The following is a 17,988-nucleotide window of genomic DNA, read 5'->3' as shown; positions in this document are numbered from 1 at the left end:
AAAAAACAGGTAAAGGTAAACCTGCACGGAAAAAAATTAGCTGCCGTAGTAACAAGTTTTGCTACTATTGCTAAAAATATAGCTCTTGCAGCTAAAAAAATATTAGTTGTCCACATTTTACGACTCCTTTTTTTCCGTATGTAAGGTTATCTTGTATACTGCACATAGGCTACGGTCAACGTGACGCTACAAATGCTTCGAAGCATTCCTCTTCTCTTTTCTTTCAATGAAGAAAGAAAGAGAAGAAGAACGCTCCAAAGCATTTGTAGCGTCACGTTGACCGTAGCCATAATCAGAGACGGAAAAGATGCCGTCTCGAATCTCTATTTCGCGTAAATTAAATTAAACTCCCAATATAATTTCTAAACGGTTCCGATTAAAACTAAATATACGCACGCTTTTCTGATTTCGGGTAATCGCGGTCGTATCCATAGGTATACTAGATAAAGATACGGGTAGATACGAATACGGGTAAAAATTTGATACAAATCGGTTAGGTAATAAAACGAATAAGCAAAAGTACGGTTAGGGATATAGGGGTGTGAGTTTCGACAATAGAAGGAAACTTAATTAATAATTTTAAAAATTTTAGAGAGGAAACGAATAAATAAGCAATGTAAGCATATGGATAAGAATAGGGGTGGTGTGATTCGACAATGAAAAAGAAATTAATTTTCTTTATAATTTTAAGATATTTAAATTTAATTGTATAAAAATATAATAATACTTATAAAGTTAAGAATTATGTATAAATAATATATTTTGTCGCGAAAATTTTTAATTGTATAAAATTGCAACTGTATTATCTAATTAAATATATATATCTAATTTGTGTAAACTGAATTACACAAAATCGAATCGCGTATAAAGTAAAATTTCCTAAATTAAAACGCTTTAATTTAAATTTTCTTATTTTATATTCTTTTATTTTCTACTCGAGACTTTAACTTTTAACACCAAAAAATTATTACTAAATTCGGGAATTTTTTTTAAAACTTGCTTTTGACATTATTGTCAATTTTTTATAACGTTCATAATATTTTTTTAACAAAAATCCAAAAATTTCATGCTAGTGATCGAATTAAGTTCAATTTTAAATTAATTTCTTAAATTTCTTTCGATAAATATTTGTGAAAGGCTATTGCGAATATCGCTTACTACGTTCCTAATCGCGATCGCTGCCTCGGCGATAGGACCTTGTCTCTCACGTCAGGTGAACGCTAGCGAATGCGTGGTTCGTAATTAAATATTTAGTTTAAAATATTTTTTATTTCCAATGTTAAAATAAACATTATTTCTTTGTTTAATTTATGTTATTTAATATTCTATCGTATATAATTTTGAAAAATCGCATATACCGTTTTTCTAATTAAGCGATGTCACAGGTTTAAACGAGTTACTCACATTACAAACTTTCTACGCAAAATTAAGTGATTTGCTATAAGCAATTTTCCTTTTTAAGCTTCTTTTATCGCTTTGCATTAATGAAAATTTATATTCTTTCCTGACGACTTGCGGCAGCACGGGATGCACCCCTTTCTTTCGCACTTGAGATTTTTCTTGAAGAGACGATTCGTTCCAAGACAGTCCTCCGCTTGTCACAAATCTCCCGTTCCCAAACTCACCCTACAATATGCCAAATGCATATTCAATTTTGTAAATCCACTCTGTTCACCCGTAGGATATCTTTGTACGTGACGCGAATGAAATACAATTTGGCGTACAACGTACAACTAAACTTGACGATATAATCACAAACATATATACGATTGTGTATCTTTTCACCCGAATGTTCGCACTATCGAAATATCGCGATGTTACTCGAATGCTGTGCTCCGATGTACTATTTCAGTATTGCCTAATTTTATCTCGAATGAAGAGTTCAAGCACATGGTAACAGAGCTATGTAGCAGGAAATGAAGAAAGAGAAAAGATCTTGCATTGCATTCATTCACGTTTTATAAATATAGGTACTTTTAGATTGGAAATCTTTACAAATACTTCTTACGAGAGTATTAGAATAAAAATAACCGAGGACGTTTATTCCATAGAACGGGATAAAAATAAGTCCTCACTTTAATACAGATCTCTTTGTGCGAATTGACGTAAGGCATCTACAACTCTCGCGAATTTCCTTCCGTCATCGCGCAGTGACATGCGAGAACGCTCGCGTGCCACGAGGAGGCAGCATATCAAGAATAGCTAGGTTGCATTCGTGTCATCGTTTGATAATCGGGTGACTGCCGTGCGTATTTTCGGGCACGTTAGCGCGGTCTTCCAGAGCTACGAGAATGTCGGAATATATTCGCATCGTCGTCGTTTTCGACGAATCTTATTAAAATCCTTTCTCTGTATCACGTATTGGAATAACGGGTGAATGCAGCAAATTCGGTAGGAATGTTCCCTGCTATACTTTCGGGTAGTCTGGCGTTCGCTTAATAGAACGATTGTCTCTGAAGAATACATTTGAATGGCTGAAGAAGGCGACCGGCGGGGAAGACGGAATATGATTAGGGTGAAACTACCCTTTTACCGCCCAGTGTCTCGTGGAGAGCACAAAATACCGCGCATGTGAAGCACTCGTCTCCCTTCGTCGAAATTATACGCGTCCATATCAGATTTTTTCGGAAAATTGGGCACGGCTCTCTCAGAGAATATTTATGAGAGTATATACAAGCATGCGAGCATTGCTATACATATATACCGTAGCATTGGAAACGATTGGTCGTTAAAAAAATATATTTTATTAGAAATAATACATTCGTTCTACCCAAGTTTTCGATATTAAGTATGAGTTTCGACGAGAAATGAATTGTTTTTGAGAACATTTTTAGATAAGGAAAATTTACTCAATGTTACGAATAAATTTCAAAGAGAACATGATGTATTTCGCATGATTATATAATATTGCAAGATGTTACATAATATGCAGAAATACATGATATCTGTTATGTTCACGGGAATATGTGCATATTTATGTCATAAATATTATGGTTCTAAATAATGGTTCTAAATATGGCAAAAACTTGAAATATTATGTCATCAAATTCGTTGCACGAGCAGGCAAAATATGCCGAGAATTAATATCAAACCTAACGAAAATTAATTTTAAACGTACACTGCTGCATAAACGAACATATTACTGGTAACGCATAAATTTAACTCGAGTTTTTCTTTCAACGATCAAGCTATCAGCGATGCAGTACGTGGAAGAAAATTACAGTAACCACGGAAGGCAACCGCTTCAAAGCCAAGCCATTGCCTTTTGTTTTTGATTAAATTATCTTAAATAGCCAAACAATCTTCTTTGCGGGCCAATGTTGTGGGAGTCCCCGCGAGGACTCGAATTTTCTCTATCGATCAGCAATGATGTCGGACGCTGCTGCATCGAAGTTCCGATCATTCATAAAACATGAGTCTCCATCAGGTAGTATCCCATAAATTTTCAAGCAGGAACTACTGCGCCTCCATTTTCTTCGGCAGTCTAGAACATTCGACGTGAGTCAGATCGATAAAAAATAATTATCTCGTATTTGATTTGCGGAACGCAAATAAGCCTCACGTCAGTATATCAAGGATTATTCGCTCTTCAGCAAAAGATGTAGGTTTGGAGTGCATGGCAAATGCGCGCATCTGCATTGCGCAAATATAGTCTATTAATTGCAATTACGTGAATTGACTCGACCCGTTATTTATAAATGCATTTGAAGATTGTACGTGTATGATGCTATTGCATACATATTGCTACCATTTATATAGGAAATTGAGATTATTACGATTTTGATGTTCTATGTGACAAAGAATTAAAAACTCAAATGCGTGACGAATATGCGGAAACATTGTTAAATTAAATTATATAGCAATTGTTTGAAGATGCATTTCATACACAGTTCTGCATAAATCTACGTAACAATTTTATCTTTCATCGATTTCACTGACAACTAAAATTCCAGTTCAATATGCATTCGGTCGAGTCTTCCAATCTCTGTAACATCATCTCGATGCAGTGTTATCGTATCAATCCAGAGCATCGCGCCACCAATATAATAATACTTATCAAAGGGACTAAAGGGAGCATCGAAATTGCATCGATATTTACCATCGAATAAAATGTACTTCATTATGTCGACATCTCGTTTAAAATAAGGGTGAAGTTTCTAGTCAATATTGTTAAAATTGTTTATACTATCGATAAAGTTGGGATACTTCATCTCCTGCACTGTACTTTCATATTTCTTGAACTCTAAGACATACGTCTTTTATATGTCTAAGCAATAAAAGCCCGAACGTAAATGCGAGGCAAATCGAAGCGACGTTTCCCTCTACTTTCATGTCTCATTACGCTTTTAGCGGGGTGCTCTTCGCTGAGAGCGACAGAATTTCAGATTAGAGCATACGTGGAACGCATTCCGGATAGCTTGAACGCAGACGAGTAAGCGCATTAGCAAAATCTTACCCTCTCCCCCCTTTCACCGCGACTGCGGATATGTAGAAAGGATCCTTTATGTCTACTGCCTGGCGGTGATACCCTCCGGGCAATAATAAAACTTTTCTCGAGGACCGTTCGCGCACGCCAAGAGCAAGGGAGACACACGTTCAAGCAAATACGAGGGGAAAATCGTCGGATCTCGACAGTGGTAGGAATGCCCGCGGCGAGGGGGTACTACGATTCGAGACGCTTGTTTCGCGAAGCGCAGCGCGGCGGTTCGCCAGAAAAGGCGAGTTAAAATCGAATGACATTCGCTTCGAGCTCGCAATAAATCCAATCCGCGATAAATTGTAATTGCGATCTGACTGCTGCCACATTTGGCGATTATTATCGCGATATCTTGTAGAAGTGAGCAATAGAATTTGACGTATCTAAAGATATCAACGCAACGTACATACGATTTTATGTATCTTCATATATATGGAATGAGTCTCACGAAAGATATCGAATTACTCTAATATAATTTAGTATATAATCTATCGCTATTTTATTAGATAATTTATATTGATAGATTTATTTTTATAATAATTATCTATCTATAATGAATCAGTGAAATATTTAGAATCTCGTTAAATTTATATATAATTTATTTATAATTTCTAAGATCGCTAATACTTATAACATTAAAATAAATTACTAACTGTTACTAACTTTTCTGATTTTTTGAACTTGTATTGGGTTCGCATGATAACTTTCGTTTGACTATGCAGCCATGCAGAGCGTATTAATCATGCCACAAAATAAGGGATGTGTTTAATAATCCACTTACACTGAAATATAAATCCTGGAGATATGACGTCGAGAAAATTCAAGATACGACCTACTCCAGCGTCTACTGTCGTTACTAATATACAAGCGAAGATGGTCTGCGAAAAATAATGGTGGGCGGGAGATAAATAAGCAGCGAAGAAATAAAGCTGAGGCTGCTGCAATCCAGCCGAAAGGTACGAGAGCTGGAGGAGGCAGCGAAGCCGGGAGGCGGCTGTAGAGGTGGAGGGGGCGGAAGGAGGCGCACCGGTGTAATAAGGTGCATCGTGCAGGCAGAATAAAAAGATCATCAATTACCACGTGGGGTCCTGGAGCCGCCTATTTTATACGACCTCGCGAGCTAGGTTGCGGAATATTATTCAGAGCATTAGGCATGCTCTCGACCGCGAAGAATTTCCATAAAACCGCTATCTGCCATCTAAGACGCCATAGTTCGCTCTCCCCGTGTCTCTGTTCGTTTCCCCTCGTCTTTGTCTTCTGCAATTCCCGTCCGGCTCTGCCACCTGCATTCCCGCTTTTCTTCCCTTTCTCGCTTGTCCCGTGTAAAACGGGAAGAGATGCTACTAAGAGGCGAGCGGGTGTATTTCCGTAGCTGTTGTTACGCCGTTTACGAGCACCTTGTAACCTAAACATCGCTTGCGCTACGTCCTCGGATTGGTTTTCGAAAATGCACTTCAGCGTGTTAGTGATAACGTAACGAAACAGACAAATATTGTATCTTATTATTTTTATATCGTACGACACACATAAGGTGTATTACTTTTTATTCACGCTTATTCTTAATAAAAGAAAAGTAGCAATGGCATAAACTTTGATATATATATATATATATATATATATCGTCTGCTTGAATTGCTCACTTCAGTCACTCATAATGAAAAATGTTTCAATTGAATAATATTATCGTAAACAAAGGCTAAAATTACCATTTCAGATAAATTAAAAAAGAATTATTTTTCTCTTTCATGTAGCAATTTATTCGCAACAATGATAAATCCGCTTGCAATCAAATTGGCTAATGGGAAAAGTTTATGAATTGAATTAATTTTTCATCAAAATTTGTTATATTTTAACTAATATTAAATCAGAAAATTTTTTTATTTCTCAAAGAAATTCTCCATCGTATATATTATGATATTATAATATGTTCTGCGTGATTTTTCTATAAAGACGGTAAATTTTACTTTGATCAGTGAACGAATAACGGAAATCGAATGAGTTTCACTTACTTGACCGTTTCTGTATAGGAGAATGCCGTTGCCTTGGCTTAATGGCGAAAATTACCGCTTTCGATTTATATAGAGAATACGTGCTATTTTCTTCGTTCCGCAGCGTGCTTCATTACGCTCCTCTTAAAAGAAAAGCGGTTTAAGAACCCTCTTTACCTAGCCTTTCGTCCAGCGAAAAAAAAACCTGAAAGCATGAGTTTGTGTAAAGTATAAGCGGTTAATTAACACGCCCCTTGCTGTTATACCAAAAGCGGATATAAAAGGATTATAGAATGTAGATAGTGTCCTCGCTTTTTAGATGTCATTCATCCACGTATTTTACGTCCGACAATAAGGAACCACTGAATTAGATTTATAATACAATGCAATAAACAATTTGCAAACTTAACTTACGAAACTTATATAATAGTTATACGATAAATTTCACATTCTCAAAACTAAATTATAATATAACAAAATTAATAATATCCTGCATTATTAATCAACTTAATTGTAAATTTTATTTTATTTTATTTAATATATATATATATATATATATATATATCATATTATTAAATTAATTATTTATAATATATATTTATATTTATATTAATATATATTTATATTTATATATTTTTATAACGTTTCTAATTTACAATATCTTCAGAAAACAAATCTCTAAATTATGTCATAATATTTAATAAGTCATACTTTATTATTTACTTTAAAAAGTTAACAATAACAATTATTGACATTTTATTTATCTACATCAATTGTTTATGCGTTTACTGTGTCTCATCTATGACAACGTATAATCACATCAAAGTTTTTCTTTTGCAAAATTGCAAAATTGCACTTTGACAAACTGTTATTCGTAAGCAGAGGCCGCTAACCGACAAAATAATTTAGTTTTGCGTGGTCTATATCGCTCTTCCATCAGATCCACCGTTAAAAAACCATCCTTTTCGTTCATATTTTTAATGACTTCGTATCTAAGCCCGTTAGGCAATGCCTGTGAAAAAGCTGCAGCGCAATTTTTAATTTTAATCACTTTTCTGCACTTTTGCGTAAATGTATAAATGTGAGAGATTATTTTAATTTTTCAACCAACTTATGCATAGAAGAGGGAGAAGGACACCACCATTTTAATTATTCAAGTATGTCAAGTGATTAAATTTTTATATGTGTCTCGTTGAAATATTTTATGTTTTCCAAAGATTATTATATCTGAAAGTTTGAATCGTTAAGATCACAATAAATAATGCTAAATAATAGTGATTTATTCTTTTTTATTCTATTATAATGTTTCGAGCAAAGATTTCACACGGCTGTCACTATTTTCGTCATTTTTAATGTCTATTCATTGACTTTATTAGAAGAACGTTTTTATCCTCAGCAAAGAGAGAGTAAATGTAAATTCTGAATCGGAAGAGAGCGTAACCAATTTCACGTTTAACAACATGGTCAGTTTTCAACGAGAAAAAGAACAAAGCTACAATTTATCCCTCGGGTACCGCGAGGAACAGTTACGACTTGGCCAAAGATATCCCAAGCTTTCGAATAAGAGGAGAGTTTCGCGAACGAGGCAAAAAGGTTGTTCTGTGAAGCGCTATGTATGTACATAGTGCACAATGTCATATTCTCGTGCCAGTAGTGTTTGCTATTACGATATTCGTAATTGATTATCTTAACGAAAGTAAAAGCGACGAAAAATAGCGCAAGCTAAAAAACGTGTTGATTTAAATTTAATAAAATTTTAATGATCTTATGCCCAGCAATTAATGATCTGTAAAAGTAAATTATAGATGTTTCAATGTAAAAGCAATCGGGTTGAATAAAAAGTACATAAATCATTATTTTCTTCCACTTTCAGAAATAGAAGAGAATTTATCTGATCCATTAATTTAAATAAATAATTGAAAATCTGTAATGGAAAATTACAGTCTACTTTAACATTTAAGATTTGACATAGAAAGGATAATTTAAATTTAAATTTTGTTCCAAAATAATTATGTCCCAAAACTCGATATCCTTTATCATTATTGACTTACATCGCTCTTCCCCATATCGCGACTTACAATTAGTTGTACATTGACTATTAGTTAAGACAGAAAATAAAGTATAAATATTTTAAAGAGACAAGTTAATATAAGAAAATTAAAAAAATAAGCTTTTAAGAATAAAGTTTATATCTAATTATTATGTTTATACTTATTCTTTCAGATATTTCATTAAATTGATGAAAGTGGAACACCGTATAAATGCACCATTTCACAACTACTTGGTATTCGTTATGATAATAACAGATTTGCTTTCATTCAATTAAAAACTTTTTACATCCCTTTATCTTATGGACAGAAAGGAAATGTTACAAGTTTCTGGAAGCTGTTTGTCATAATCCAACTACTTTGATGATTTTCCTTTCCGCAAGAGACCAAAAAAAAAGGAGGACCGTCTAATTAACTGATCTTAAAGAGAGTCGTAGAAAACTTCTTTGAAAAGTGGTTGCGGTGAGGGGAGGGTATAGAAGGGAGCGTCGAAGAAAATACGCGAGTGTGAGATGAAATTAGTGAACCTTGGGAGAAATATGAAAACACACCATAGGCGATAAAAATAACAATTCGTGTTAGGGGTCTACTCCTTCGCGAACGCTTTATACCATAGTTCTGTGTACTTACGACGATATGGACACGACGGGCGCGTGCGAGTTTTGCGATAATACTATCGAAGAATAACACGTCGAACGTGTTTAAGGGATGTCCCTTTACAATTGTGCGGGTAGAGAAATTGCTATGTACTAGATGGAACAGTGGATGAGCGATACAGATTCTTATCATTTCCTGTTATCATTTGCATTTAGACTATGTTTCCTGAAGCAACAGCGAATAACTGAAATGTCTGCGTTAAGCTAGATACCGAGACTACCGGCAATCCGAATCCGAATAAAACGGTACTGCTTACAATAACATCGCAATAGAGAGTAAGAACGAACAGAATGGTATACGATAATGTTCTACGTTTTCTAATTATTCAAAGATTGTTTAAATATTATTGTACATATAGCTTGTTTATTACAGTAACGGCAATAAACAAAACGTTAATAGTATTATTAATAAAATATTTTGTAAAGTAATTTGATTAACTATCTACTTAAAGAATATGAAAGAGACTCAAATGTACATTTAAAAACGCTATTTCTCCATATCTGCTTTTAAAATCTATTCTTTACTTGTCCAGGAAGTCACATAATTTTTCCGACAAATTTATTATAATCATCGCCGACACGGTATTTACTTTATTTACGGATACAGAAAAATACGTAATGAGCATTTTCATAAAATTGCTACAAGAAACATACGGATTGAAAAAGTTACTAATTTCTTTCTCAGAGTATAAATATACAAATGACACCGTTAATAAAACGACGAAAAAAAAGAGATACACTTGATTAGGTAGACTAATAGATTGAAATAATGATTTATATAAAATTAGCCACAACAGTTATAAATATACAGAATAAGTTATAGCCCGAGAACCGATATCCTAGCTCCGGTCGTTAAAATATATAATAGGCTTGCGATAAAATAGCAAGTGAGGTCATAGATACCCAGATATATATTTTATTATACGGTCTAATATTAGAAGACTCGTTTGTTTACAAAGCATCTAGTATCGCTCGACGTAGGCGCCTTTGTTATCGCCGCCTCTTTCGTTCTATAACCGTCCGAAGGGATTCGTGCCGATGATGTACGAGCTGGCTTATGGAGAAAAGCCCTTTTTTCCCCTCGTTACTCCAAAGTGCGCTGCCAAGTTCCATAATAATTCTTTCCCGAATATCATTATTATACCGTCGGGTCTTCGTTACAGTCGATCTCCCGAATTTTACGTGGCTTCGGAATGAACCGAAGAACGTAACAAAGCGGAATGAGAGCTGAAGTGCCAGTGCGCACTACGCGCGCACACACAGAAATAGTTTCTCTCTACCATTATAACTCGTTGATACTTATATTTTATATGAAATGGTGAGATAGAAGGAAAAAGAAAGATTGTGAATTCATTGATAAAATATATATTACTTTTAACAATGTTAAGTATTGCAGTTGTACTCTGTCTCAAAAGCTTGCACATTTATTATCTGATACTTTAAAGTTAAATGGTCTAGATATGAAAACTGGATACAACGATGTTTCAGTGAGAAATCAATTTTCTGACAAATAAAATCTTTGTAATAAATTTTGCTTCGATGAATCTGACTCGTCCAAGTTTATCAAGTTTAAGTTAAAAATCTGACATATATCGATCTTATATTATGCTTACAGAATATCAGTTAATCGTGGACAAAATATTATAAGAAATAATACGTGTGCATTAATAAATAAATTATTTAGAAAAGTGTTTGGTGAAAAGGAAAATTAGTTTAACAAAAAGCTGGTAGTTTAAATAAGCTTTTGTCAGAAATTTCCTCTCGAAGAAGGAAAACCCTGTCAGTCTGTGTAGTCAGCTCCTAAAATAGTCTATCGATCTCTTAAATATTTTGTTGGGAAGAATATAGCCAATTCGGAATCGATCGATTGGAGGAGTAAACTGTTTGTGCCCTCTGTAAGGAAAGTTTATAAGCTCCAGCTACCACCGGTATACCTGATAATATACGCAAGCGATATTTTCGCATTTACCCCTAGGAAATTTACTTTATCAAAGCTATCACTTGTTGGTTTACAAAGATATCAGTTATTGTTACAGTAGTAATTACATGTAAATGTTTGTATCTGTTGTTTGAAATTTATATTCAAAGTTACTTTACATTTTTAATTACCACATAATATGTAAGAGAAAACAGAAAAAGTCTTGCTTATAATTATTAACTATCGGATTACTACATATATAAAAACTTAAAAGCTTCTTTTACTCACTAGATTTAATACAGTATGAAATAATTTATTCACGCCTTTGATATTCTCCTTTGATACATATTCCACTTACCTAACTTCAATAAAGATAAAAGTTTATCATACCTCTTTTTATCTACTATTGATAATTCTTTAGATAACATATAATATAAAATAAAATACTTTGTTAAATAAGTTTTAGTTAGTATAATATGGTAAAACTTTAATCTTTATGAACATTTAAGTACAAGTGACTCCAAAGAATTTTTGACTTACAATTAATGAAGAAAGCAACGAAGCTATTTAATAACAAATAATATCAGAAAATTGTAAAACAATATAGCATTGAATAAAGTCTTATTCAAAATTAAAGACTTAAACTTGAATATATCATAAATGAGAGATCTGATGAACAGGAACGACCTGCATAATATCTTTTTATTGAAATACAGTCTTCTTTCATTCGGTCTATAATTTAACAAATTTTGCTCCATCGTAAATCAGAAGTCCTCGATGAAAAAAAAATGGAGTAACCTACAACACAAACGTAACAATTCGCACAAAGAATTATCACGATTGTCTAACATTTATTGCCCAAGTACACGAGTAAGTTACACATTATATTTACACGGGAGGGAAGAGTTATTGTGACCACAAATGCAAAAACTAATATAACTTACAGCTTAGCATATATACATGTCCCTGAGGCTTATTCTACATTATCGTACACACACTATTATCATACAATACCAATAGCTCTATGCACTGCAACAAACGCGGCGTTTGTATATTATAATTTACCGAGTATCACACACCTACGTATATGTACATAGCATATTTGGGGTCATCACAAACATACGCAAGCGGCATATCGCGAAATTTGATGGGTCCATTTGGAAAATTCAAGCCAAACTTGCAATTTGCAATCGACTAGCGAAACGTGATTGATTGATAACAAATTTGTTAGGAAAATAAACTGAAAGCTCGACTGATGAATCGCTAGTAGATTTTGCTTTGACGACTGAAAATATTGCACACTCGATATTTTGTGCAAGAGCAATATTAATAATTGTAATATATATAGAAATTTATACATTTATTTTTTCCTACATTGAATACACCCTGAAAAGAAATTAAAGATCCCATATAAAAAATGAAAATATAGATATCCGGAAATTAAAAAAGCTTTGAATTTTAGCCTTAATTTTTTTTTTAATTTAGCATTTCCATATTTCATATACGTTCATTTCACATACAAATGTGTTAAAACCTAAATATTAATATATATACATATATATTAATTATTTAAAATAACATTTTATAAACTGCTAAAATAACTTGAAAAATGTTTATTAACACTTAACAAAATCTTTGTTATTAGTAAAATTAATTTGTAAAAAATTTGTAAATTTTTTAATAGCTTATAATTTATAGTTCAGAAAGCACTATGTTAAGATATAACACTATTCGTTGACGTATATACTCTGTATAATCATTATTTATTTGGAACACACTAATCACTAAATTATAACGTACGGATGGAAAACTGATAATGCTTTTTATATAGTCAGTTTATGTATAATAAGTCTATTGTACATTATTATATTTGTATGATCTCGAGGTATTTGAATTAAAAATACTTTATTGATCATTCCGTTGAATAATGGAAATCTTCAGAAAATTATTGTCATCCTGTAACATAAGCGATGATTATATTAGACTAACACTTTTACACAAACTTATAAACATTTTTACAAAAATTGAAAACAAATTGCAAGAAATAGAAACGTGATTATAGTAACCAAATTATATGCGATTTTATATCGCAACATAATGTTTTATATAGAGTTATAAATTTTTATTTGCTGTTATTAACAATCTCTTGTATTATTTAAACCATTTGATGGATTAACTGCAAAATTAACTACATAATTATTATTTCTCTTCGATGCCGTAATAATTAATGCGCCATCAATAAGGGATATTCGATCGGCTCCCTTACGAGGCAATATAGGCAGGTTTTATAAAGTATTATTACATTATCCGTACCCGCGACTAGAATAAAGAACACATCCACTACCAGTTTGAATAAAATGGAGTAGTCCTCTTTATACTACTATATAGAGATCATTAGAATAGCCACTTTTATAATGTAATACGGTAAATCCGTTTTGCAATTCTCTCTGTCTAAAAGTTATTGCGACATGCTTAAGGGAAATAAATTTTTTCTCGATAGATATTTCCTGTGAGGCACATTTTTTTGTTTCAACGACATAATTTAAGTATCCGAAAAACAATAGGCAGAGTAAATCAGCGAATCGTAATAACATGTTGCAAACATGATTCATGAAGCAATGGCAATTTAATATATTGGCATTATTATGAAGCACTTATTATTTAAATTATCCCATTTATTTATTTTAATTTCTTAATAAATAAATTTCAATTTATTATTTCAGATTTCTTAGTATCCTTGCTATATATAGTATATACAAAAGGATTTATTTATTCTTAACTGATACTTTCTACGTAAAACGTAACTAAATTTAGCATTTTCTAACATTTACATTTCTTATAATAAGAGCTGAAGATAATAAAAGTCTGTGTGTATATATATTTTTTGAAATCAGGCAAAAATAATGACTACAAATTCTAATAAACAATAAATAACTTTTTTACATTTAAAATTATTTAAAATCCAGCTACATATAATAATACAATCACTCTCATTCTTTGCGCCCTTGTACATTTAGATACTATTAGCAAATTGCAAGCTATATGCACGCTTAGTTAACATTTTGAAATGCTGAAATAATGACAACATATATTCGCAGCAACGTCATTATTTACATGTATTTGTAAAACGAATAATATACTGTTAAATTAAATTTTCAACAAATCTAAATAGACGCTTTGTTATATTATATTAAATGTAAAATTAGAAAATGTATTTGCATAAAGTATAATTTTGTGAGTAAATTGAAATATAATTTTCATGTCATTATTAGTATTTGTTTTACAAATCAGAAAATGCGATTGCAAATAATATATATGTCCGTCGTTACTGGACCTACAGACTTTCTTTTTTTTCAAGTGATGGCGAGGTCAACAGAGTTACCGCTTGGAATGGAAACGGTAAAAGCCAGCTACTCTGGCACCTTCAGCGCAAAGGGGTTTAATAGATTGGTGGCTTTCTACGTCTTTAGGGAGGAAAGTCTATTAGTACACGTTCGGCTTGCAATGTGTTAATTACGCTTCTCACGAAGTACCCTGGTCACTCTGGCCTGATCAGCCAGGTACTTCGAAACTCCATGTAAAAACGACTCTTCGCTTTGCGCTTCGCTTTACGCAAATTTCATGTACAATAGGAAGAGATCTTTTACGGAGAGCAGCAATCCCCACGCAGCATCATTCTTATCGACATTCCTTCGTTGTAACGTTTGCCAGCATACGATGCCTAGTCTCGTGTCTGGAGAACGTTTTGCATTAATCTCCTTCGGTAATAGTTTCTAGATGCACAACGATGGCCTACGTGGATAAACCACCGGCCAGTATCACAGTCATGGCAGTTATCCCAAAATTCGTAAATAAATGGCGATGAAACGACGATGAGGCCGTCGACGATTGAAAATCAATCTGCTCGTCACCAACATCGTCGTTCTTTAGCATCGGGTCGTCTTTCATACCGACGGCCTTCTTCTCATGGTTGTGATCGATCTTCCACGTCTTCTTTGACTCCCGCCTCATGCCTGGTTTGCGCGTTGTTGGCGGCTTATCGATTCCTGAAAATATGGCGATACAATAAATTCGATAACCAAAATTAGTGTAATGGTGTGCTTTTGATAGGAAGCGAAATATTTCATAGCGTGCTTCTAGTATGGGTCTTTTTTTTTTAGGATATTTGAGAAACTTTATACGTATCTTGCTACTTTCTTTCATACAGATTCTTCTGAGAGTTAGGTTCTTTCTTTACCGATCTTTTTCCATAATATTCTCTTTTATAACGTTCCTCAGCGTCATGTTAAAACTAACTGAAGAATATAGTATTATTAATTCGTTCACTTCTATTTTAAGAATTCCTTTCTTCTAGTTATATAAGAAATGGGTCACTATTATTGCTTGAAAGCGAATTAAAATAGAAAATTCCTTAATTGAAGCAAATGAGATTAAACACGTGAATTTAAATATGTACGTGCAATCCATTACTACAAAATAGAAACAGCACGATTTCATATAATTAATTATGGAAGCTAAAAGCTCGTGTTTCTGTGCATTAGTTTAAGCCGTGCTTATCGTTGTTTACTAGCATTGGTTTTACCAATCAGTTTCACGTAAAATCATTTCCTACGTGTATGTCCGTCCATAAAACAAACCTTTCATTTAAATAGTAATATTTGTGAAACGACATATAAATGATCGCGATTTTCACAATCATGGTGTCGATAAAAGTCAATGATAACGAATAAAAAGTACATTAGCTAATTGCTGGATCATTGATAAACGTTGGTGCTTAAAAATCGGTCCGATTGTCTGAATAGAGATTGAACGTCCGTCGCAGTATATGCAACGCAGAAAGCCGTTTTACCGTCGAATCGCGTTTGAAACGAACGGGCGTAAATGGCGAATCGAGATATCGGTAAAGCCTGTCCGCGAGTAATAACCGGAAAAATAATCGGCCAGGCGGTCGGACTTTCCGCGCGATGCTCCCCGGTTTGACGTATTGGAATGTCGTCCGTACGGTATTCCCGCAAACCCGGAGAGCTCTTGTCACTTGCACACTCCGTCGAAATGTCGAGAGTTTGGAAGCGATATTAATTCTCTCGTGCGTGCATCGACATTCCCGCACGAGACGAAAGTAGACTTTTTCTAATTAATCCGCAGGATGACAGCGCGCAGGCCGCATAACATAACTGAGGTGCGACAATCGCTAACAATTGAGAGACAAAAGTTAATGTCGAACCAAGAATGATGTTGCAGATATAAACGTGAAAGTAAATGTAGTTCTCTTTCAATTTTGATATATCGAACAAAGATTTGCGTAGGTGAATTGCGAGCTCAAGAAAGAAACAAAAGAATATATATTTGCCAGCTCTATTATATTTCTGCTGATATAATATTTAAATACACTTGAATTTAATTGAACAATTTTTGTGAGAAAAGAGAAGTATACTTTTACAACAAATTTCTAAATGTACTTTTACTTCAATGTGTTACCCTTTAAAATCTCTTTGCATATTTCAGTTCTGAAAGTTACCTTTGCGAACAGACGTGAGTCAAACATTGTTGAAATAGTAATCAACTTTCGTTCGATGTGCAGAAGCTTATGCAACGTTGATTTCAATTCGCGAGCGACAATTGTGTTTGCACTTCTGCAAGGTCAATGCGTTTATGTTTACTCGTAGTAGCTGTTTACAAATCTCGGAAAGCGTACGGCTGGCGCGGGCGTATTCGGAAGTACAGATGCGGAATGTGTGCTCACGGCAATTCTGACAGTTGCGCTGTAACAGCGCAATTTAATAAATACATTAATTAATACGCTCAGACACTACGTTCCAGTAATGAATATCGGAATTGCGGTCGGATCCGTGTTACCGCGCTGTTACCGAAAAGCCGTTGAAACGGCTATTCGTCTCGAATGCCTTAAATTGCGAATTTACATTTATTAGCCCGTGCTGTTATATCATCGTCTTTGATGCCGGCTGTGTCTGCGGTAATGAATATTGCGACTGTGGTTTAAGATGCTCAGAGCTCTTCCACCTCACTGCAATTAGCCAGTAATGTGTTCTACCGTAAGACTCGTAATTCTGTTCACTTCACTACCAGTGATGCCTGCCAGTTCACGATAGCGCGCTTTATAGCGCGTGAAGGTGAGCAATGATCAACCGTGGAAGGTGAAATAATTCAACTTGTCTTCTTTCCATTTATCTTTTCATCCGTTTTTCGCAAAGAATTACGAATAACGCGAAGAATTATGGATATACCTTAGAAGTTTCATCCGCGCCATCAGTCTCGAAGAGGTAAAAGTGTTAAAGGGTGAAGGAACGCAATTATTTTATTCGTAGAACTCTGTACAATCATGAAAATTGTAATTTAATAATTCCATGCGTGGCATTAACGTCTCTATGTTATTTAGGTAATTTGTCAAATACACAACTTAATTACTTTAAGCACTATAACGTTCTAAGTACTTAAATAACGATAGAATAATCAATAATTGTTAATAATTTGTAGAAGTTATTTTACCTAGTGTGCTAGTATTGCGAAATCAGATTTAACGGGCCAGTTGCGACTTAATTCTTTCTCAAAGAACATCCGCTTCTGTCAGCGAGCGAAGTAAAAGTGAACTAACGACCACAACCAAATGCTACCACGGCGCATTTATCGGTCACATCTATACGCGCGCGCACGTTCCCCTCATCCAGCGATATAATGCAATTTGAATATAGGCCATCATGCACAGACTTTGCATGCCATGCGTGCACGTCATTGTACAGACTCGGAACGACCGACGCGACGCGGTGGCGCGACTCGAGCGCAAAGTTTCCCTCGCAGTCTTAGCCACTCTTAAAGCATCCCCTTCGCGACTCGTCCCCTTTTCGCACACAAACCATGCTGCGTCCGTCGATAATTCGTCCTT

At 34.1% G+C, this 17,988-nt stretch overlaps 1 protein-coding gene across 1 annotated transcript in view; it reads right to left on the bottom strand.

Annotated features, from left to right (window-relative positions):
- Positions 1-11,760: 11,760 nt before the first annotated feature.
- LOC139822919 (protein amalgam) overlaps positions 11,761-17,988 on the bottom strand; it is an 80,628-nt gene continuing 74,400 nt past the window's right edge. Inside the window, exon 8 of the mRNA XM_071795108.1 lies at positions 11,761-15,133. Coding sequence (XP_071651209.1) covers positions 14,880-15,133 — 254 coding nt within the window. The 3' untranslated portion in view covers positions 11,761-14,879. The remainder of the gene's footprint in view (positions 15,134-17,988) is intronic.

Source organism: Temnothorax longispinosus, chromosome 12, assembly GCF_030848805.1.
Source record: "Temnothorax longispinosus isolate EJ_2023e chromosome 12, Tlon_JGU_v1, whole genome shotgun sequence".
Taxonomy (NCBI): Eukaryota; Metazoa; Arthropoda; class Insecta; order Hymenoptera; family Formicidae; genus Temnothorax; species Temnothorax longispinosus.
The sequence above is the reverse complement of the archived record's forward strand: the minus strand, read 5'-3'. Positions and strand labels throughout refer to the sequence as shown.